A 22,888-nucleotide genomic window follows, 5' to 3' on the forward strand; every position below is an offset into this window, starting at 1 on the left:
AAATTGCCAGTGCTGAATAGTTTTCTATATGCTATCTTTATAAAGAAAAGAAGCTGAAAACAATTTATTGTATATCAGAAGTAATTTTTGTGAGTTCTTTCAAACAATTGAATGTGTTTGAAAGTGTTAATTTAACTTATTTCAACTTATATAATAGTATAAACATGTAAGTTTTTGGAAGAGTTTACGAAAATAGCTTATGACATGTGGATAATGTGTTTATCCAAACACACCTAGACACATTCAGCAAGCCTAAATAAAATATAAATAAGTTCTCTAAAAAGTCTTTTACATATCACATCATTCTAAAAATTAGATTTCCAAAAGAAGAAAAAAAAAAAAAACAAATCAAAATGTTGATTTTGCTTGCGTGCAATTCTGATTTTGTTTTTTGGCCTTACATTTTTTCTTGATGTATAATAATACTTCAAATTAACAAAATACATGCTAAATGCTAATAAACAACTGTCAACATTCTGATCTGGAAAGCATGTTAGCTTCACAGTGCAAATTCTAAAATGTCAATTATTGTTGAATCACACATCACCAAACCATGAAGTTCACAGTATCAAAAGATGAATGTACCGTGTGTTTCCTCTTCGTGTTGAAAAAAGTTTGGTCGCTTAACACGACTTATTCTAATTTTAGATGATAGACAGAAGGAAAATCTCTTCAGCATCGTATTGAAGACGTGTCTGGTCTCCGACACATCGATGTTCAATATCAACACATGCAATTGTATTCAATTAATTCATTTTTCAAACTATTATCATTGCCTACATGTTAGGGTCAATATCGTGTCTGTGTCAAAGGTTCATAGAAGGTAATAGACATTAATGGTTTCGGTCTACTGTCACATGATTCCACTAAGGTGCGTGAACAAAACCAAGACCACTAAAATACACTGCATATCTTGATACAAACAGAAGGAACATGAAGGCAAAGGAACATAGACTGTTATTTGTTTTATCATGACTAGTTGTTCTGTGATTGAAGCTGTTCCATGTGTATTCATAGAAAATTTCCTTAAATAGCAAAATTAAACCATTTGGACCGATGTATGTTAGTTCTCCTCAAGCAGAGTTATGTATTCATGTCAGTAGACACCGAGAGAACTTCGCCTCTAATACGGGTTCATTTAGCTCGACTCGGATTAGTCGGAGTTCAATATAATTTCTGGATACCGAGTGTCTAGACTAAAAAAAAAAAAATTGAAATGCGAAATTGGCTTCCATTTTATTAGATGTCCAGTTCCAGTATGTACTCTCACCAGTTTCATTAATCTACCATGAATTAAACTCAGAAAGTTGTAGAACCGCCACAGTAAGATTGAGAAGTAAAACAAGAATTGATCTAACAGAGGCCTGCATTGCCTAAGATGATGTATTCTTAATCAGATAGTGTTATTACAAGCTATTGAAATGTGAAGGAATAGCTTCTGCACAAGCAATAACACTAGTTCCTATATACAGAGTTCTGCAACTAAAAATGGACGATATTGATCACATAATACAATTCACAAAATCTTTATGCCAATAATATTCTCACAAGTTGAGTCAACATATATGATTGGTAAAAAATGACAATCTGTATTTATAGAAAAGCAAAAAAAAAAGTAAAATTTGCACAAGTATACAATATCTACTGTCACAATTTCGTTGAATTACAAATGTTCCTCTTCTCTAGTCTTTATTTCTGGGAACATTCTTTAGCCATTCAACAACTTCTCTGATGGTTGGTCTCTTGAAAGGATTCATATTAACACACATGCATGCTATATCAAGTACTTGCAGCATCTCTCCTTCAAATCCCTTCCCTCGTAGATTTGAGTCGAATACTTGTTCTTGTTTTCCTTCGTTTTTCATCTGTTGAACCCAACTGACCAACTCCCTTGAAATTTTAGGCTTGCATACATCCATAGGTCTCCTTCCGGTGAGAAGCTCAAGCATTACAACACCAAAGCTGTACACATCTCCTCTAAGAGTAGCCACCCATGCTTGCCCATACTCCGGAGGAATGTAACCCAATGTACCTACAAGTTCCGTTGTAACATGAGTCTGATACGGAAGAATCAACCGCGACAACCCGAAATCAGCAACACGCGCTTCAAACTTATCATTGAGTAGTATATTGCTTGACTTTATATCACGGTGCACGATGTGTGGATCACATATCATATGCAAATAGGCCAAACCACAACCTGCTCCTTGTGCGATCTTCAAACGAGTCGGCCAATCGAGTTGAGATGCACCGTCAGACTTTTCGTGCAGCCAGTAATCGAGACTTCCATTCTCCATGTAATTATATATGAGTAGCCGATAACCGTCGTGCACGCAGTAACCTTGCAATGATACCAGATTCTCATGTTGTGCTGTTGACAAAGCCTCTACTTCTGCTTTAAATTCCCTTTCCATAAGGCCTAAATCTCCTGAAAGTTTCTTGATGGCTAGCTTAGTTCCATTTTGAAATGATGCTTTATAAACCAAACCAAAACCGCCACAACCTATTATATTCGCCTGACTGAAATGTTCAGTGGCTTTTATGATCTCTAATATGGAAAGATCCTTGGTTTCATTATTTTTGTTTGGAAACAATACCACTAGGCTAGCCTCCTTATCAACCTCAGGATGAACGCCGCTGTTTGAGTATGGCGAAATTGATTCCAGTTCAATCTTATCAGAATCTCCTCTGGGGTTAACCCTTCTCTTGGAGAGTATCCACAGTGTCAATAATGTTATCAGGGTAGCTATGCCGAAAGAGACAGCAATAATAAGTATTACTATTATTTTTTTGCTGGGTTTGCTACTAACTGAAGTACTAGTATTATTTTGTTGAGAAGAACAAGGGTGCTGAATAGGCAAACCGCACAATTGCGAGTTTCCTTCAAAGCTGGTGTTGGAAAAAGTATTAAACTGACCACCAGTTGGTATCTGTCCTTGAAGATTATTGTGTGCTACACTGAAAAAGGACAAGAAATGTAATCTAGTGAGTGAAACAGGAATTTCACCGGATAGGTTGTTTCCCGAGAGGTCTAGTTTCTCCAAGTTAACCAAGTTTGAAATTTGATCGGGTATATTGCCAGAGAAGTTGTTTTTCTTCAGGTCCAGCTGAAGAAGAGCTTTCAGTTGGCCAATCTCAATCGGGATGCTGCCACTGAGGTGATTGGTTCCAAGGTAAATTGCTGGTGGAAGGCTTGAAAGTTGATTGTATTGCAACAAAGAAACATTGTTGGCATTAGCAAAGACAGGTAACTCCAAGTAAGTTCTTTCTACTTTATCATTTGCTTGTTGTGATGCTAGTGCCGGGAGTTTTGTGAGCTCGATCGGAAACAGACCTGTAAGTAGGTTAACTGACAGGTCTATGTAGAAAAGCTGAGGAAGTGTACCTAACCAGGAAGGAATTGAACCACTGAATTGATTAAAAGACAGGTCTATGGCCTCAAGCTTCTTTAAATTTTCAAGCCAACTTGGTATCTGACCGGTGAAATTACAACCACCTAACCCTAAAACTTGGATACTTTGGAATCCGTTAGGGTCTATGATGTTCACACCATGTGGTATCATTTCATTGTAAAAATTCTTGGAGAGCATAAGGGTACTGAGCTTCTTAAGGCCAGTGAGTATTCTAAGAGCACCAGTGATATTCTTCAACCTGTTATTAGAAATCGATAGAAACGAAAGAGACTCGAGTCCAAGTATCTCAGATGAAACCTGTCCCTCAAGTTGATTAGTTGCAAGCCTTAATGCTGCAAGTGACTTACAATCATAAAGGGTCGGCGGTAAAACACCGCTAAACCTATTGTTACCAAGATCAAGGGTAGCAAGTCTTACAAATCCCGAGAAATTGAACGCAGATAGATTTCCTTCCAAATTATTCACCCTCAAATTCAACACAACAAGATTGTTACAATTCATCAAAGATGGTGGAATTGTACCAGTTAAATTATTGACATGAAGAAGTAACTTTTCCAACTTGGAAAGTCTACCAATATCCCTAGGAATAGGACCTATCAAATGATTGGAATAAAGCTCCAAAACAGTGAGATTGACAAGTTTGACAACTCCATCACCAATTGATCCATTAATCTTATTAAGTGGCAATGATATTTCAATGAGTGAAACAGCATCATAAATATCATTTGGTATATCCCCTGATAGAACATTGAAACCAGCCCTAAATCTCTCAAGCTTAGAACATGCTCCTAAACCATTCTCAATAGTACCACCAAAATCATTGGAAGAAAAATCCAAGAATCTTATAGCAGAATTGTTCAATTGATTAACACAAAAGATTGAAATTGGAATTGGACCTGTGAAACTGTTGTTACTTACATTGAAAGAAATCAAATTCCCTCCTTCTTCAAGATACTGAATCAGAGAAACTGGTAATGTTCCATTGAATGAATTACTAGACAAATCCAATTCCTGAATAACACTACTATTTCCAGTTCCAGTTCCATTGCTAGGTTTAACAAAAGTTGGTAATTCAGAAGAGAAGTGATTATAACTCAAATCAAGGACTAAAAGATGATTAAGAAGATCAAAAAAGTGATTTTGAAGATTACCATAAAATCTATTATGTGAAAGATTAAGATGAGAAAGAGATTCAAGGGAAGTTAAAAGAGAAAATGAAATGAAACCAGTGAGTCCTCTAGAAGGTAAGAAAAGATGTGTAACATGGTGATTATTTTGATCACAAGTTATACCTTCCCAACTGCAACAATCAATGGAAGAAGACCAGTTAAGAGGTGGTAGGTGAGGTGAAAAAGATGAGAAATTTGAAGAGAAAGATAAGAGAGAATCTTTGTCAAGTTGGTTACAAGAAGAAGAGACATGGACAATGAATAAGGTTAGAAAAAAGGTAGTTTTTTTGAAAGAGGACATTAGTTTGGAGAAAAATAAGTAGTTTTTGGAAGAAGGGTTGGAGGGTTGGTTTGATGTTGATCTCATGTTAGTTAGTTAGTTAGTTTGATGGTAAAGTTTGAGAGTTTGGTTTGAATTTGAAGGTTGGAGTGTTGAAGATGGAGGAAGAGGAAGAAGATGAAGGGAACATAAGGGTGAGATGAACCAATGAGGGAATAGATTTTTGGGGGTGGCATGGGGTGAGACCATGACCATCCATTGACCATGAGAAATGAAGGTGGGAGAGAGAGAGAAAGAGAGAGAAGTGGGGGTGACGTTTTCATTTGTTTATTATTGAATTCAATTCAATATATAAAAATTTAGATCAATGTCTACAATGATGTTGCTAGAATTGGTCATTACCTTCAATAAAAAATAAAAAAGTAGATGTTTTTGGTATACACACAAGTCTGAGTAAGGTTATTACCCTCAATAAAAAATATAAAAAAAAGTAGATGTTGAGTAACATCTTTGTATTCTTTTGGTGTAATTATCCTCTACGCGCAACTTTGAAGATTAATCTCTTGAGTATTATGAGACTCAAATGGACGATAAACTTTCTTTAAGAATTTTAACACGGATGCATGTCCAAGGTTAGATTTAAACACATGACTTTGGTTAAATTAGAAGAGACTTTTGTTATCTCATCCAAGTGTTTTTGGGTGCAGTATCTTCATACTTGAGATCACATATATATTTACTGCTTTAATATTTTGAGGTAAATGTGATGTTTAATCTGGTTTATTTTTTATTTTTAAGGAATGTTTAATCTGCTTATATTGTTGTTTAAAATTTAAATGATGATCGTTTGATTTTTTTCTCATTGGATTAGCCATAATCGGTCTAAATATTTAAGTTTATGTAGATATCATAAGAAGTTCATTGATCAGCTAAAATTTTTAATTACTGTGAGTTAGTGGAAAAAAGGATAGTTATGGAGGATTAGGGAGGCATGTCGTGTGTTTGTATGTGTTGCAGTAGAGGATCTAAATCTGGTATTGATCCCTCTATACTCAAAGAATGGTCACTTTTTTAAGAATTTATGATAAAGTTTAGAGTAAATTGTGAAATTAGTCCCCCAAATCTCTCTTCTACTTTGTCCAAATTCAAAAAAAAAAAAAATTGAAAAAGAAATTCGTCAAATTATTCTCTAAATTATATGAATATGAAATGTATTTTGAAGTGTCTCTTGTTGGTATACAACAAGACTTATTCGATAAATTTTATAATTTTTTTTTTGTGGTGATCGATGGTCGAACCTCAAACCTTATATATATTATACATTGTTCATATCAAGTATCAACCGAGTTAAGCTCACGAGGACCAGATTTTATATATATAGTTTAGTAATTTGAATAATTACTTATATATTTAGATTAAAACTCAAGTAACATTTAATGGCCGTTTAAAAAAATATACTATATCAGAAGGTTAGACTATATGTGCAATTGAATTATTTAAATGGGGTGAAGTTGACAAGTGGAGACAAAAACAATTCATTATTAAAAGTAGCAATGGATGGTTCCTTCCTTTTGGCATTAAAAATAATTTAGTGAAATGGATATATGAGCGTTTACTTTTGGGCGGCCAGTAGTGGAAGAGTGGAATTTCTCAACGATGATGATGAACAATACATGTCATGATTGATTGACAAGTATTTTCCATTAACATTATATACTATATAGTCTATAACATTTAAATGTGTGGTGTTAGATGGACCAATATTGGAGACAAAATAAAAAAAGATAATGGTGCTTTGCTCTTCTTCATGTCTCTCCTCTTTCTCTTCTATGGTGCCACCAAACTGAATCAACTATTGTTTGCTACTCCACTGGTTTATTAATCAATCATTTTTCTTTGAGAACCACTATATGAGTTTATTAATTAATTGTATGTTTACACTGTAAATAAAGTCTTATGCAAATATTTAATTATATTGTTATGCAATGTTATGATCTCAAAAGATAACTTAAAAGATTAGATTTGTCTAAACTTTATAGAACAAATTTAATTATTTTTATTGCCATCAATTCAACATAGAAGGTTAGATGAGCGTTTTAATATTTTAGATGAAGATGTGATATCCAAACTAATTTGTTTGATTGATTTTTATCTAATGTGTTGATCTATCCAAATGTTTTAAGATTATTTCAACGACAAGTATCAAAGTTTTTGGTTCGGTTTGGTGAAGATGTGGAGTAATTTCTAGTGTTGGATCATGGATGTGGAGATCTTATATTTGAAAAACAAATGTTTGATGTATAAATGTGAGTTAGAATTATCACATTGGATAAAAAAGTAAAACATCGTATAAGTAAGAAAAATTCATATGAATCAAACACCTAATGCATTAAAGTAGAAATATAAGTGATAGAAACTCAAACCCAAGACCTCTAAATTTAAGACATACTTCCTCCATCCTATAATAACTGAGTTATTTGTAAAAAAATATTGTCCCAAAAAATTGACCAATTTCACTTTCCAATACTATATTAATTACTTTTATCCAATTATAACTTTAATTAATACTATTTTTACCACTTCCAATTCAATATATTATATTTTACATTTATGATAAAGAATAATGCACCAATACTTAACAAAAACACTTAAAACCTTTTTTTTTTTTTTTTTCTATTTCACTTATACACATTTTTTTTTTACAACCATAAACTTATTATTTTATTCATCCCAAGGTTTGTAATACAAGATGGAATCAAATCGAAGAAATGGTGACGAGGATGTAATATTGACACCCTTGCTAAGCTATGAGCGACAACATTCGCTTGTCTCCTAACAAAACTTATCTTGAAGTTTGTGAATTGTTGTAAAAGTGACCTACAATCAGCTATGATATTGCCAAATTTGGCTTGGTTATTATTCTTATCACATATGCTATCAACCACTAGCTTACAATCTAGTTCGATGTGCACATCTGATAATCCCAACTGTCCAAGCCATAAAATAGCATCACGTAAACCCAGCGCTTCAGCTTCTTGAGGAGAGGATTTCCTTCGTACCAATTTGTAGCAGCCTTTATAATATGGCCATGATGATCTCTAATACAAATACATGTACCAAAACTCTTCTGCTCATTGAAAATTTCCACATCGACGTTGCATTTCAGAACACCTTGTGCTGGTGGCTGCCACTGTATTGTTTGTTGATGTTGTGTCTGATGTGGTGCTGCAGTGGTCTGTCTTGCAATCTGCCATTGGAATAGCGCCTCACGTGATAACTGAATTGCGATCGAAACTGGCTTCAGATCACCGTCTCATACTTTGTCATTACGGCGACACCATATGCACCAAAGGATCATTGCCATGTCTTTTCACTTATCAGCTGTTAACCTGCATAATAATGAGAAAAAACAGTCTGCAAAACTCGCGGCATCAGCAACTGTCTCAGCAATTAAATCCCATAGGCCTGTTGTTCTCCAAATAGTTTTCACTTCTTCACACCCCATGAAAACATGCCAATCGTTCTCGTAATTTGTTTCACAAAAAGGACAACAATCCGTACATGGAACACCTTTATCTTGCATCCGCATACGCGTAGGAAAAACACCCCTTACAGCTCTCCAAAGGAAAACTTTTACCCTTTGCGGAATCTTCAAACTCCACATTTTTAACCATTCCCCCAGAATTCGGTATTCCACATTATCCACAAGTGTTTTCATTGCATATCTATATGCCGACCTTACCGTATAAATTTCATGACGATTAAACTTCCAAATGAGCCTATCTTTCCCATCCCGGTTTAGTAATGCTAAATTAGATATCGCTTTTCTGAAATGAGTAAAAAACTCAATTATAATGGGATGGAGGGAGTATCTTTTTACCATTAAACCAAACTTTAAAGTAAAAAAAAAAGTATTTCCATAGGAAACACTTCTTTTTTGGTAGGTATTTATGTATGCTTTTTTAGAAAACTTTGTAAAAAATTAAGGTCACAACTTTGTAATGAAAATAGAAACATTCTCTCAAAGCAAATTGAAGTGTATGCGGTATACATGGAGTAAACGATTATTTTGCAATTTGGACTTGATTATTAATATATAGCAAAGATTAATTACACATGAATAAAAGTTAAGCGGACAATAAGCTGCATTGTTAGGCCTTTTTGAAAGGCAAAATCAATCGTCGTAAACACAACATTATGAATTAGAGACATGACATTGTTGTGCCATTTGAGCTCTATGTCGAAAGTCAACAACCTCTGGTGTTAGAAAGCCAAAAATGTTAAAAACAAATGGTATAAAAGCACGTTGATTGTCAAAATACGCTTTTTCATGTTTGACCATTTTACTTGACGCAACTTTTAGGGCTGTCTGTTCTATCGTAAAAGTCACGATCTCTAATCCCACAAGTGGTGAAACCCCAGTCAAGTTCACACATTTTCCTCTTACCCATTCGTACACCATAACATCTGGTGTCGATCTTTTATCTAATGGGTCAATCAAAAAATTTACATATGTCTCCTTCTTTACTGACATACAAGGGATTGGAAGATCGACGAAGAATCAACAAGAGTTCATGTATTTTATTCCAACTTCTATTAGTGTAATCCACAACAATTTAGGTTAGACAATTTGATATTTGATAAGTGTTGGGTCCTAAATTGTTAGACATTTACAATTTTAAGGCCTAAAATTCTGATCTACTCCATAATCCATTTCATTTATTTCAACTCAATTTAATTGATCTTTTTTTACACAATTCATTTTTTTTTTTTTGGAAAATAAGAGGGTCCAAAACCAAAACCCAAGATAGAAAAAACTAAAAAGCAATATTTATATCTGTTCAACCATTTGCTTCACGGAAAGAAAATGATAAACCTATTTTGTTTCCTCTAAATAGGTTGGAGATCTTATACTCTTGTACTTGTATACATACAGTTATGTTCTTTGTTTGTAACATGTAAGTAAATCTGTCGCAATCAGACACTGGTTTTTTGTGTGAGTTTGAAACACACACGAGATTAATGACAATAATTTTAACTTTATGAAACAAATTGTATAAGCCGTGTGAGATCTAGACTCCACCACCACCACCGGTGAAGTTGTACATGATACGTTTCTATATATTTCACAAATGTCATTATGAGTTAACTTTGTAATAGTGTAAAGATTATTTAAAGTACATAATTTATGTGTGAAAGTTTTTGTATATAGTCAAAAGCTTATATTTTAACAGACTAAAATAATCTCTCAGAAAAAAAAAATTAACTAAAATAAATTATTTTAGTAGCTTTTTCGTTTTTTTGGTAGCTTCTCATTTATAATTATATTATCGATGAAAAATATATATTGATTTTGCTGATAATTAATCCTTGTTGGAGATTTTGACGAGTCACTTTTGATGGAATATTCCCTCCAATTATATACTTTTTTCATCCACTTAAGTTCGAACATGAGACATTGTTTAAATAATCCAAGTTATTGTAGCTTCTAATCAAACAATAGTTTTGAGATAAATACCAATTGTTTCAAAATAATCAAACATTAATTTTCACTATAAAAATCGTCAACTTTGAGTGTTGACACCCTCCACAGAGATTCTTAAAACTATGGGAGACATGATTGTAAACCATTGAGAGTTCTTATAAGACTATTACCACGTATCATGTAAAATTTTCAAAAATATCCTCGAATTTTTGGATTATAAAATCCTAAGTGAGTTTAGATTTTATAATCTTAAATATGCTTATGTATAATGAACAATTAGAATTTCTCCCATTTTAGCAGTTTTGAATTTTGCTTTTAAAAACAATCAAAAAAACAAAGTAAAAAAATGATAAAAACATGTCAAATAAAATCATAAAAATATTAAAATATCACTAAAATTTCTAAAATTCTAAGGGAGTCATAATCCTTGATTTTTCCTGATTTTATGGCCAATGCCAAGTTTCGGAGCAATCCGATCAAGTAGCTCAAAAATTGGATTTTTGACTAAGAACAACTAACAATGACCTAAAATGATTATCCATAAGAGTTAGAAAGATTAATATTATCCTTAAAATGATTATCCATGTTACGAACAAATTCAAATTTGTGCTGATACAGTTCGGGTTATATAATCCTAATCCCAACTGAGTTCAGATTATATAATCTTAACTGTTTTTCCCCTTGAAATAGGGTGTTTAGGGTGATGTTCGGATTCTATAATCCGAAAAATCAAATAACGCGCTATATTTTTTGAGGTTTTCGTATTATAAAATTTAAATTGGTGAAAAATTCATTTTTTTCACCTCATAACAAAGGAAAAACTTTATTCGGATTCTAAAATCCGAAAATCATCAAAACATTTTTGGAAAAAAATAGGACGCGAGAAATGAACAAGGTGGAAAAAATAATATTCTTCTTATAAATATGATGCAGAGTGTCCTAATTAAAAGTTGAAAGGGATGTCATAGTGCAAATCATCCACCATAACATTAGATGAGTAAAGTACAATAGACCTTTGTTTTTTAAGTTATCTCGTTCTAGATTAAAATTTGATTGCGTGCATAGAAATGTCAAAGTAATACCATAAAAAGAAATCGAACAAAATAATGCATTTGATATAGATTTGGTCTCTAACCTTTAGGTCTAAAATATACTATACTATATTTTTATGCACCGTTTAGAAAAACTTGTTGAGTCATTTTCCAATACATAAAACAATTTTGGATTGTTTTTTTCAATGTTGAGGACGAACACAAAACTCTCGCTGACATTCTTTTTATTTCATTTCTTAACAAAACAATTACGACTTTTAAATAAAAGTATGCATGAAGCACTGGAATATCCAACGCATATTACGCAAATTGTCAAATTATTTATTTGTATTGATAAAATGTATAAGGTTTGAAACGAATTTTAATATACTTAACAATACAGCTGTTGACTTCCTACATTACACTAGAGAGAGGGGGGAGAGAGCAATTTGTAAATAAAAAACAAAATTGAATAATCACATATTTCTTAACCAATTGCTTTTATCTAATTCAAGATATTAAAGATCTCTTGTCAACAAGGAATTTCTCCATTCACTATTGCCTCAGAGAAGAGAATCAATGTGCAGATCTTTTAGCCAAACTCGGTGCCACATTGAATGAAGAATTTTCTACTTATGATATTTCGCCAAGCGACCTTATCCCGCTGATCAAGAACGACGCTATGTACATTTTGTTTCCTAGAGCTTAGGGTTTTCTTTTTCCTGTTGTCTTTTTCTTTTTTTCCTTTTATTAGCTTTGTAACAAAAACAAAAAAAAACCAATTGGTTTTATATAAATTTAGAGAATAATGGTGACATAGTTTTCCACATTCAAAATAATATTTCAGTATATTTTCATATAAGTCCATTTTATAATTATATTAAAAAAATTAATTGTCAAACTCTAGTCTCTCATTAAATGTTAGTAATTTTTTTTTTATCAAATAGTATAATGACTAAATTTACATATTTTTAAATGTGAAGAAGTGAAGAAATTTCGGTTCGAAACCGATCCCTGTCAATATTGTTTCTGGTTGATATAGTTGAGCTACATACCGGGCGTATAAAATTAATTTATGGAAAATGTTAACAATGTCTGACCCATTTTTTCATAAATTTTTAAAAGAAATAAGTTTATCAAAACTATTTTCTTATTTTTGAAGTCTTCCTCAAGATTAGGTAAATTATATTCAATGGCCAGTCCAAAACTAAGTTCCATTGGGTGCACGTTTGATTAGACTTGCTCAAACTCATATTACAGAATTCAAAGTTTTTTGTTCCTTTCTTTTCTTGCATACAATTAAACAAAAACCATTTGAAGTATATATAATCGTGTGGTTGGCGGTCAATGAACGATATATTCACACACATATGGTTAGTTGGTAAAATTCTGTCACTATGTGATTGTTGAAATCAAGTTGAGAACTGCATATTTTTTTAACAACAAGAACTGAATGTGCATGTCGTTTATTATACGGCAAGTTTGTATCCTAACTAAACATATTTTACATATTAGCAACAAAAAAAATTACATATTAATTAGATATTTTCTATAATCACATCCACATTCAACAATATTTATCCAAGACCAGTTCAATCCTGGCCCCTATACTATAGGTCATTGTAGGTGTATCTACTAATAATTTATAGTTAACAATAAGTAATATAACAATATAAGAATTACATGAATATTTTTCAATTTAAATAATTTAAAAAATATTGCATTGATGAGCAAAACGTGTACTATGGCTTTTTAGTCCCCCCCTATTTTATTTAAATTAAAGTTTTAGCCCATGCATAAACTATATTTTCAGTCCACTATTTCATAATTTTAGGATTCTACACTCAATTTTTTATATTTCATTGTTGATGTGGTATGCTTGATTAAGTAAAAAGAAAGAAAGAAAAGAGGCTGTATGGTTATTCGTTAAAGGGGAAAATTTCATCTTTATTTCCCTCTCCTCTTGCAACATTTGGGGTGACCATTCTTCCTTATTTTTATTTTTAGAGATTGCATGTAAACTGTTTCACAAATATTCTTGATAGTTGTTACTTGTTAGTACCTAAATGAAAATACATGAAGATAATGTGGGTTAGTTTTCATTGTTCAGCTTCATTGTGTTCAAAATGTCTTCTTTAAGGTGTGTTCGGTGTTGAAAGATAACATATATCATTATAAGTGTTGTTACATTTAATTATACAATTTTTTCAAATTATTATTATTGATGTGTTCGTGTTTGCTATATTGTGTTCGGTGTTAATGTCTTGTTTGTATCAGTGATTTACAATATGAGTTTTGCATAGTAAAAGTTATGAGCATTCTGTATGATCAGGGAATTGTGTATGAAATGTTATCGTGATTGTATGAATTAAGCCCTCAAATGAGATGCTAAAGTTGCATGCTCTATGAGAAATGTTTTTGTTTGCAATTTTATACACCACTTCCTAAGCAATTAATTCAAAGTAAAAGCACATATTTGATGTCTAATGTGTTACGAATATAGTACTTCTATCTTTTGACTCGTTATAGGCACCAAAGGGAGGCACATAGTTTTTTAGCATTACATATGTAAAAAAAAAAAAAACACAATTAAATAGATTTTTGAAATAAATAATTTTTTTAGTTAACATATGTTAAAATTAAAAATTTGAATTAGACAATAATTTTCCCTAAAAGGCATACGATAAATTTATTAAAAAAATAAAATGATATAGTTTGTGGATATAATCAAAGTAATATATTATATAAGGGGCTGCTAACTTACACTCACCTAAAAACACTAAGGTGCAAGTTAGTAAACTACACCCACATAAAATTATTAAGGTGCAAATTAGCATCCTACACCCACTTGATTATTTACACTCATTTTTATAAGTATTATTAAGGTGCAAGTTAGAAACCTTCACTAATTTACACTCACTTTCATTATTCCAAATATTGTTTCCTTAAAAGTTTGTCTTTATTACATGTTTTGTACCTTAAGCATGTCATTGTCTTTTTTATTTATTTTTTTAAAGATCTCTTTTAAGTTAGTTACAAAATTGCCCTTCTATTTAAAATTAATTAGAATTAGAATATAAACAAAATGGTGTTTTATGAAAACAATCAATTAAAAATTACTTAAATCACATTGAAATATAAAAAAATTCACAATAATAATAACATATACCTTATACTATTTAAATAATCGATTAAAAAATTATTTAAATCTCATTGAAATATCAAAATCCACAAAAATATAAACAATATTGATTTTAATTAAAATACGAGTCATGTTAATTAGTGTCTCCGGAACACTAGTTAAGAAAAACAAAAGTAAAAAATTTACATTGAAAAAAGTATCTTTACACTTTTAAAAGTTTGACTAGAAGAGTTTTAAGAATTTTTTACTATATTAGTCTATTTAACTAGTGCTCCAAAGACACTAGTTAACATTGAAAATTGCTAACAAATGCTCCTCAAACACTTTTTAAACGCTTTAAATAGTAATCTTTTATGAAAAAAATTATATTCAATGCATTCAAAATTAAACTATTTGACCTTTTTAAATAATAATAATATTTTAAATAACTATTTGACCTTTCTTTCCCAAAATCATTCTTTTCTATTTCGTTTCCTAAGCGAAGTCATCAAAATGCCGCCGGCTGTTCCCGTTCTCGACGTCGGCAAAGACAAGGAATTCGGTAAGCTTGTTTTCATTTTTTTTTTTTTGCTGTATTATTTTTATGTGTAGTCTCTGCAGCATCGACATTTTTTATCGAATGTGTGTCCGACACCAACAAATATAATTGCTGTTGTCTACGTGTCCGGTGTTCATGTCTGTTTCAGTGTTTCATAGTGTGTAGTTCATTTTATTGCGACTTTTCTTGATGGTACTACTACTAAGTTTAATTTCCATGTTATACAGTTACAATTGAATGAATGCTTATTATATCAATGTTTGCGCTAATGTACTGTGAATGTATGTAGTTCATTTTTTTTTTTTTTTTTTTTTTTAAGAAGTGAATGTAATGTAGTTCATTGTTTTCATATAAATTGTCATCAAATAAACCAATGTAAGCTGCACATATGCTCTTTCAAATAATTTGAGAAAATGAATTATTTAAACGTAATCACTTATATAGTTGTCGGACACCGGATACACCAACGATTAGAGGTGTTGGTGCTACATGCATTTATTGAATTGTTAATTTGATTAGTTTCTCCAATGCAGATGCTACCATTACAAATGGGAACTTTGAGTATTTTTTTTTAATTGGAATTATGAATTACTAGTACGATTTCTTAATTGTGAATGTGCAATCTTTGTTTGACAAACATAAGCTACCTTGGCTTTGCAGCGAGAGTTGTCACGCCTGAGTTAGTTCACGGTGAATCTAGTTCTTTGGGTTAAAAGTGTTCGTGTCTCTAACATATTTGTTTTTTGGGTTAAAAGTGTTTTAACCCTTAGGTCATTTTCGGTTTTACTCTTGTAAAACATTTTTTTTTTTTATTTCGTCCTTGTAATTTGATGATTTTTGGTTTTGGAACTACATGAATTTTGACCGTACAAAATTGAAGATATGAGAGGAGGTAAACCAAAATTTGCTCAAAAATTAATGGAGGTAAACCGAAATTTGCTCAAATTACAAGGGGATAAACCTAAATTTTCTCAAATTACAGGGAGCGAAATTTTCCATGAAGATCCAAAACCAAAAAATTTCAAATTACAAGGATGAAATTAAAAAAAAAAAAAAATTTACAGAGGGTAAAACTGAAAATGACAGTCTTGGTAATCCGGATGTTAACCATGAACTCCTCTCGTGCTATTGCAGTTAAGTACGAAGCACGTCTTGATGATGGAACGCTTGTAAAAAAATCTGATGGGGTGGAGTTCACAGTGAAGGATGGTAAGTGCATACAAATTTTAATGTTGTCTCGTTTAACTTCCTTTTCCAGAGAGTCTTCATTAATGTTTACCCGCCATGTGATAGGTCATTTTTGTCTTGCATTGTCAAAGGCTGTTAAAACCATGAAGAAGGGAGAGAAAGCGATTTTGACTGTGAAGCCCCAACGTAAGTTGTCTACAAATCACTTTGGGCCAGATTTTGTTTGCTTGTTACTATTTTATCATATTGTTCTGAAAAATTGTATTTTAAAACAAGTTTGATTTGATTTTTCAGTTTTAATTATAAGAAAAGAAGTTTTGTATAACAGTTTTACAAAATAAGAAATAATACATCATTACTGGATTCCACTAGTTATCTTCATATTGTGTTATAGATGGATTTCGTTACATGGGAAAGCCAGCTCACGGCAATGAAGGTTCAGTTCCACCTAATGCAACGTCGTTGCAGATTACTCTTGAGTTGGTTTCTTGGAAGACTGTTTCTGGAGTAATCTTTGATAAGAAGGTCGTCAAGGAAGGAGAAGGATATAAGTGTAATGAGGGAGCTGTTGTGAAATGTAAATCATCATTGATTCTAATGACTGCTCATTTTTTCATTTTGTTTGTTTTAATGGGTTTTGATATGATATTTCCTCATTTTGCATTTTCGTAGTGAAACTAATTGGTAAGCTGCAAGATGGCACTGTATTTTTTAAGAAGGGCTACAATGATGGTGAATCAGAGCTGTTTGAATTTAAAACAGACGACGGTAATTTGAATTTTTCCAATGTTTCACCCTCACATTAATTTGTTTGTATAATAGAGTTTAAAATTATATGTTAATGAAATTGTGAATAAAAAATAGTGAAAAATATGTATTGAAATTTTGATTATATTAAAATAGATCCGCCATACTATTTTTTTCGAAGTGTGTTAGATTATTACTATTTTGTTAGATTATTAGAAATAAATAAAAAATATTGAGGGAGTAAATGGTAGATTTTAACTTAAGAGGGGAGGGAAATGTCATTCAAGCTTCTCTTAGGGGAGGGGAGTGAAATGTATTCTAAAATGTTTTGAATAAGAGGGGAGGAGAGTGTATATTTTAACATAAGAGAGAAGAAAAGTGTAATTCAAGCATCTTTGAAGGGAGGAGAGTGTAATTTACTCTTTATAATATAAGAAGCATAGACGTTGGTATTGTACCATAACATAATATTTCCATGACATCGTCCTTGGTACCGTAACGTAACATAATATGTTAAATATAGCGAGACAGATTAACATTTATAAGTAATAGATTAAAAACACCCTTCTACATCTACGACAAACGGTGTAAAGACACATTAAAAACACCCTTCTACATCTACGACATTTTGAATTTCATAATCCAAGGTGCGAAAAGAAATTCATATTGGGCCGCATTGAGTGGTCAGCCCATTTCATACTGTCCATATGGGGGAGATGAACGCAGTCTTCTTCTTCATTCGAGTTTCTTCTTCGTTCTTTTCTCTTCTGCGATTCAATTTCTAATAACCTCTCTCTCTCTCTCTCTCTCTCTCTCTCTCTCTCTCTCTCATAACTCTGAAAATTATTCAGCTGAAACTCACAAAACGATGTCGGGTCGATTGGTGAAAAAGATTCTCAACGAGCAACATCAACTTTCTCAACAACAATTCATCAAAGAAGAAGAAGAAGAAGATGATGATAATGAACAAGAAGAAGGTTCCACTGCACCTTCCACAATCAACCCTTTCGATCTTCTCAACGACAATGGTTCTGAACCCGAAAACCAGGTTCTAAAATATTATTTTTTATTTATTGAAGCTATTTAATTAATTTATGTAACATTATTTAACCCTTTTGAATTTCGCAACTGGGTTTTGTTTTTTATAAGCTAAATGTGAATTGGGTTAGCTAAAAATTCTAACTTGCCATTGTATTTGGAACTAGGTTAGAAACAAATAATTCATTAGTGTGTGTTATGGTGTTTAGAAAATATCGTTATCATAAAGTATTATAGAGAATGATATGGGTTTTGTTTGGATAAACATTTTAAGTATAAGTGTTTATCATATAAGTGCTTATTTATAAGCTATTTCTATAACAAAATAAAATTGAGTTAAAATGTTTTTATATAAGCTATGTTATTTTCATTAGCTATATTGGAGAGCTTGTAGAAATAAGTTAAAAACAACTTATGAATATTTTATAAGTTGTTTTTCGCTTTTTATTAGCTCTCTCAAGCAGTCTCACAAGTGCTTATGCCAGTAGGTAAGCTTAAATAAGCAAATCCAAGCTGTCCCATGGCGTTATGGTGTTATATTGAATAAGCTTAACAATTGGGCCACATTGTTATATAAAGAATGATATAGGTTTTGTTTGGATAAGCAATTTAATGCGCTTAAAGAATAAACGCCTATCATATAAGTTCTTGTTTACAAGGTATTTCTATAACAGAAGATAAAATAGTTAAGCTGTTTTTATAAAAGCTATAAGTTGTTTCATTAGCTATACCGTAGAGCTTATAAATAGAAGTTGAAAACAACTTATGATCATGTCATAAGTTGTTTTCATAAGTTCTCTCAAACGGTCTCACAAAGTAGGCAAGTTTTAATTAAGTCAATCCAAACAATCCTGTGGTGTTACGGTGTTGTATTAATTTTACTAGAAACCTTTCTTTGGTGTTTTTAGCTTAAAGATAGATTATTGGGTTCTTGCTCATCCGAAAGAAGATAGGTACCTCTAATTGTATATGCTTATTGCTCATCTGGATTTGGTTGTATTGATTGCAGGGAGATGAGTCTGCGGATGAAACGTCGGTGAGAGATAATGATAAGGAGAGGACATCCTCATTGAAAAATTCTGCTCAGGTATCAACATCAAATCCAAAATCAAAGAAAAAGAAGAATAAGAAGAAGAAAAGCAAGGACAATGCTGTTTCCGGTAAAAAGGGAGATGAAAAAGAATTAGACTTGATTTTAGAAGATTTGGCTCTGAATGCGAACTCTTCAAGTGGGCAACATGTTTCAACAGAAGGAAAAGCGGTGAATGCTAAGGACAAAAGTAGAGCTGTTAAGGAGGATGCTGTCTCCATATTACAAGTGGATCCTAAACATTTGAGTGCCGAAAATGAGCTGATAAGAATATTTGGATCTAAGGTTGTGAAATCATTTGAGAATCAGAATAACAATCAACCAAGCAGTTCTAGGCAGATGCGAGGGGTGAGGCGAGTACGCCATAATCTTAAGAAGACCGTTCTTGTCACTCCGGCAAACACTTGGCTCCCATGTGATGATTCTTTGTCCATGGAATTTCTTGAAATGAAGAACGGATATTACTACTTTAGGTATGTAGTTTGTTATCATTCTTATTGTGTTGATTTATAATATTTTGTGCTTTGGCTTTTGGGACAATTCCCCTCTCTGTATGCATGTCTGGTTGTATATGCTAAAGGCTAAGGACTTTTAGTATCCAATCTTCAAATGTGTGATGTGTTCTTCTACTATCGAATCATACACATGCGGATGCCGTAGAAATAAGCACATACAAAAGATATTATGTCCATTGATGGGAAGAATCAAACATAGAACAGGGCATAAAGATAAAACCTTACGAAGAACTTTGAACAAACAAAAGGTTCCAATTTTAAGACCTTGGAATAGAAAAAAATAACATAATGGCTAATATTGAGTCATGAAGAGTTGATAGATTAAAAGGTGGACGTTTAAACTAGAGAAACAACATGGGAAAATTACTTTCTTTGGGCCAAATATTGATATATTTTATGCACACAATCTATATATATATATGGGAGCCTAGTATGGACCTTATATACAAGAGTCCATGGGTGAACCCATATTTTTATTTTATTTTCCTGACACAAGTCTTATATCTGGACAATAATGTTGAATAGCGAGGTAGAGTAGAACAACACCACCTATTAGCGTCCTTTGTATCAATCACCAGTCACCACTATCTTCATCCTTTTGCATCAGTAGCTCATTCACCCTAAAAGTTCAGTGAATATGTGTTTACAACCACAATGATTCACTGCATCTTAGATAGAAAGAGAGAAAACTCATCTTGCTGTCTCAAGGATAGAGATGCACTGATGTCAACGGAAAAAAAAGACACGTCAAAAAGAGTGAAAATGAAAAATAAATTAACCTCCAGTTGCCGGTAAAAACAATGGGTGCACTGTGGACAATTGAATATAAGGTTCATATTAGGGTCTCCTTATATACATTGCAGTTCTACTAAATAACTTTTTGTAAAATAGTTAGATAATCCAAATGTTGAATTATGCAATATTATCTTCATGATAATTGTGAGTTTTAGATAATTTAGTCATCCATAGATGTGATATATACTAGTGGATATCTAATTACATTTTAAATAACATATTTTGCATAAAAATAATGTATTGTGAGGAAATATCAATTAGTTTATGGTCAGTATGATTTTTTTAGTAAACTTGATCTACTTCATAAAAATCTTCAATCCAACGATTGGATTGCATGAAGGGCATATGCACAGTTGAGTCCATTGGTTTTGACTTTTGGGTTTATGGTTAACAAGAGTGGGATTGGGAGACATAGGGTTTTCTATCTATCTGGTTGATGATTATGTGCTTTATTTGTGTTGGAAATTGAATATATATTTTGTGTAATGATTCCCTATTTTAATCTGTGATTGAAGATTTTTCAGATGTTGGAATCATAAATTATAAAAATAGTTGCATCCTTTTGAATCCCTTTTAACTACTGTTCAACCCTTTTTTTTACTTTGTAGATATGTGCACTCACCATCCTACTCCCAGTATCAGAAATCGTTTGAAGCTGCCAAAGCAATTAATGACATAAATGGTGTAGCGAGCATATTACAGCACCGTCCTTATCACATAGATTCCCTTCTAACAATGGCAGAATATTTCAAGGTAGTGGGTGAACAACAGATGTCTGGAGATACTATTGCGAGGTGTCTATATGCGCTTGAATGTGCATGGCATCCCACATTCACACCACTGCAGGGTAATTGCCAATTGAAGTACAAACACGACACAAACAAACCTATATTCACAGCTCTTTTCACTCACATGAAAAACTTGGATCGACGAGGCTGTCACAGATCTGCTTTAGAGGTCTGTAAATTGTTGCTTTCACTAGATTCGGATGATCCCATGGGGGCTATTTTCTGCATTGACTACTTTTCTCTAAGGTCTGAGGAGTATGCATGGCTGGAAAAGTTTTCTGAAGCTTATAAAAGTGATAGCTCTATATGGTTGCTTCCAAATTTTTCTTTTTCCCTTGCCATTTGTCGGTTTTACCTTGAGCGCGCAGCCTCCGAAGATGCTTGTGTTGATTCTAAAAAGTCTTCTTCATCTGATCTTATGACACAAGCATTGATGCTTCATCCTTCAGTTATAAAGAAGCTAGTGACAAAAGTACCACTGAAAGATCGTGCATGGACAGATATTCTCAAGCATGCCTTTTTCCGATCAGATCAAACAGGAATTCCATCTCAAGATCACTTGATTAATATATATGTCGAGAGAAATTATCTTATATGGAGGCTTCCTGATCTGCAAAAACTGCTGATTGGTGCTGCAAAACAAGTCATGGAAACTCTAGAAAGTAACAAAAGTGAAGTTAACGATTGGTCTTGTGTCAGAAAAGAAGCATTTTCCTCTGAGAAAAATGAGTAAGTGAATTATTTTGTCTTTAGCTAAAAAAAATTCCCGTTTACTTTTATGGCATTCTTTTGTAGAAGTGGAACTTCTTCTGATCCCAAAGAAACATCAAATATTTAAGTACGTTGTTTCACAAACCATCTTTAACGACATTTATAGATGCATCTGTATTTATGATCTTCAAAACTTGGTGCAAATTATTTCAATTTGGAACACGCATTTTGTGTTGACCAATCGAAGTTATGAATGAGTACATGTGGCAATGGCAATTCATTTTACAATCTTTTGCTTGTCAGGTATGGACATTTGTTGGTGTCCGATTTCTCTGATTCAGTAACGGCAATCCCACAAGAAAATCTTCAACAGTTTATGGGCATTCCAAGGGCAGGGGAGGCTATGCTGGACGAAAACCAATTTGCTAACCAGCAAGGCAATGGCCATGCTCCTCGTGGTGTTGCAAATAGAAACGCATTAGCTGTCTTATTTGAGTCAATGCTACCGTGGGTTACTTACGAGGAAGGTGGACCTGATGTTAACCAACCTGGTGACGGCGAGCAAGACAATCAGTGATACTGGATATAACACAACCTTCCTGCTCTAGAAGCCTTTTTTTCCGGAGTGTGTTGAACTCCATGATGAGATGTCTTTCATGTATAGAGCGACATTTAGGGAGCTTGATATCTTCTGCAATCATGTTGATCCTTGTGAACCATCTAGGTTCAATATAATTGCCATATACTATGGTGTCAGATTTTTGGGATATTAATATCAGATGTTATACCTTTTTCCATTATGAATTTCTACTTTTATTTAATTCTGATCCTTTTCAGCACTGTTAGTCATTTACTGTCACATTAAGAATTTAGTTATGGTAACAACTCCCTGAGAGGTCAAATAATCTTATTTATGATACAATACAATAGTGCAATTGGATGATTATGTAAAAATGAA

At 32.5% G+C, this 22,888-nt stretch overlaps 3 protein-coding genes across 3 annotated transcripts; 2 read left to right on the forward strand and 1 right to left on the reverse strand.

Annotated features, from left to right (window-relative positions):
- Positions 1-1,348: 1,348 nt before the first annotated feature.
- On the reverse strand, positions 1,349-5,189 carry LOC25500575 (tyrosine-sulfated glycopeptide receptor 1). Its single transcript, XM_013589047.3, has one exon. The coding sequence runs from the start codon at positions 4,947-4,949 to the stop codon at positions 1,683-1,685; it is 3,267 nt and encodes a 1,088-aa protein (XP_013444501.1). The 5' UTR covers positions 4,950-5,189; the 3' UTR covers positions 1,349-1,682.
- Positions 5,190-16,167: 10,978 nt separating this feature from the next.
- On the forward strand, positions 16,168-17,052 carry LOC25500576 (peptidyl-prolyl cis-trans isomerase FKBP62). Its single transcript, XM_013589048.3, has 4 exons — positions 16,168-16,267; positions 16,352-16,432; positions 16,641-16,823; positions 16,919-17,052. The coding sequence occupies exons 1-4, from the start codon at positions 16,168-16,170 to the stop codon at positions 17,050-17,052; spliced, it is 498 nt and encodes a 165-aa protein (XP_013444502.3).
- A 674-nt stretch (positions 17,053-17,726) lies between these two features.
- LOC25500577 (transcription factor 25) lies at positions 17,727-22,766 on the forward strand. The gene is made up of 4 exons (XM_013589049.3): positions 17,727-18,041; positions 19,041-19,594; positions 21,040-21,948; positions 22,234-22,766. Exons 1-4 carry the CDS (start codon positions 17,862-17,864, stop codon positions 22,505-22,507), a joined length of 1,917 nt encoding a protein of 638 aa, XP_013444503.1. The 5' UTR covers positions 17,727-17,861; the 3' UTR covers positions 22,508-22,766.
- Positions 22,767-22,888: the final 122 nt, after the last annotated feature.

Source organism: Medicago truncatula, chromosome 8, assembly GCF_003473485.1.
Source record: "Medicago truncatula cultivar Jemalong A17 chromosome 8, MtrunA17r5.0-ANR, whole genome shotgun sequence".
Classification (NCBI taxonomy): domain Eukaryota; kingdom Viridiplantae; phylum Streptophyta; class Magnoliopsida; order Fabales; family Fabaceae; genus Medicago; species Medicago truncatula.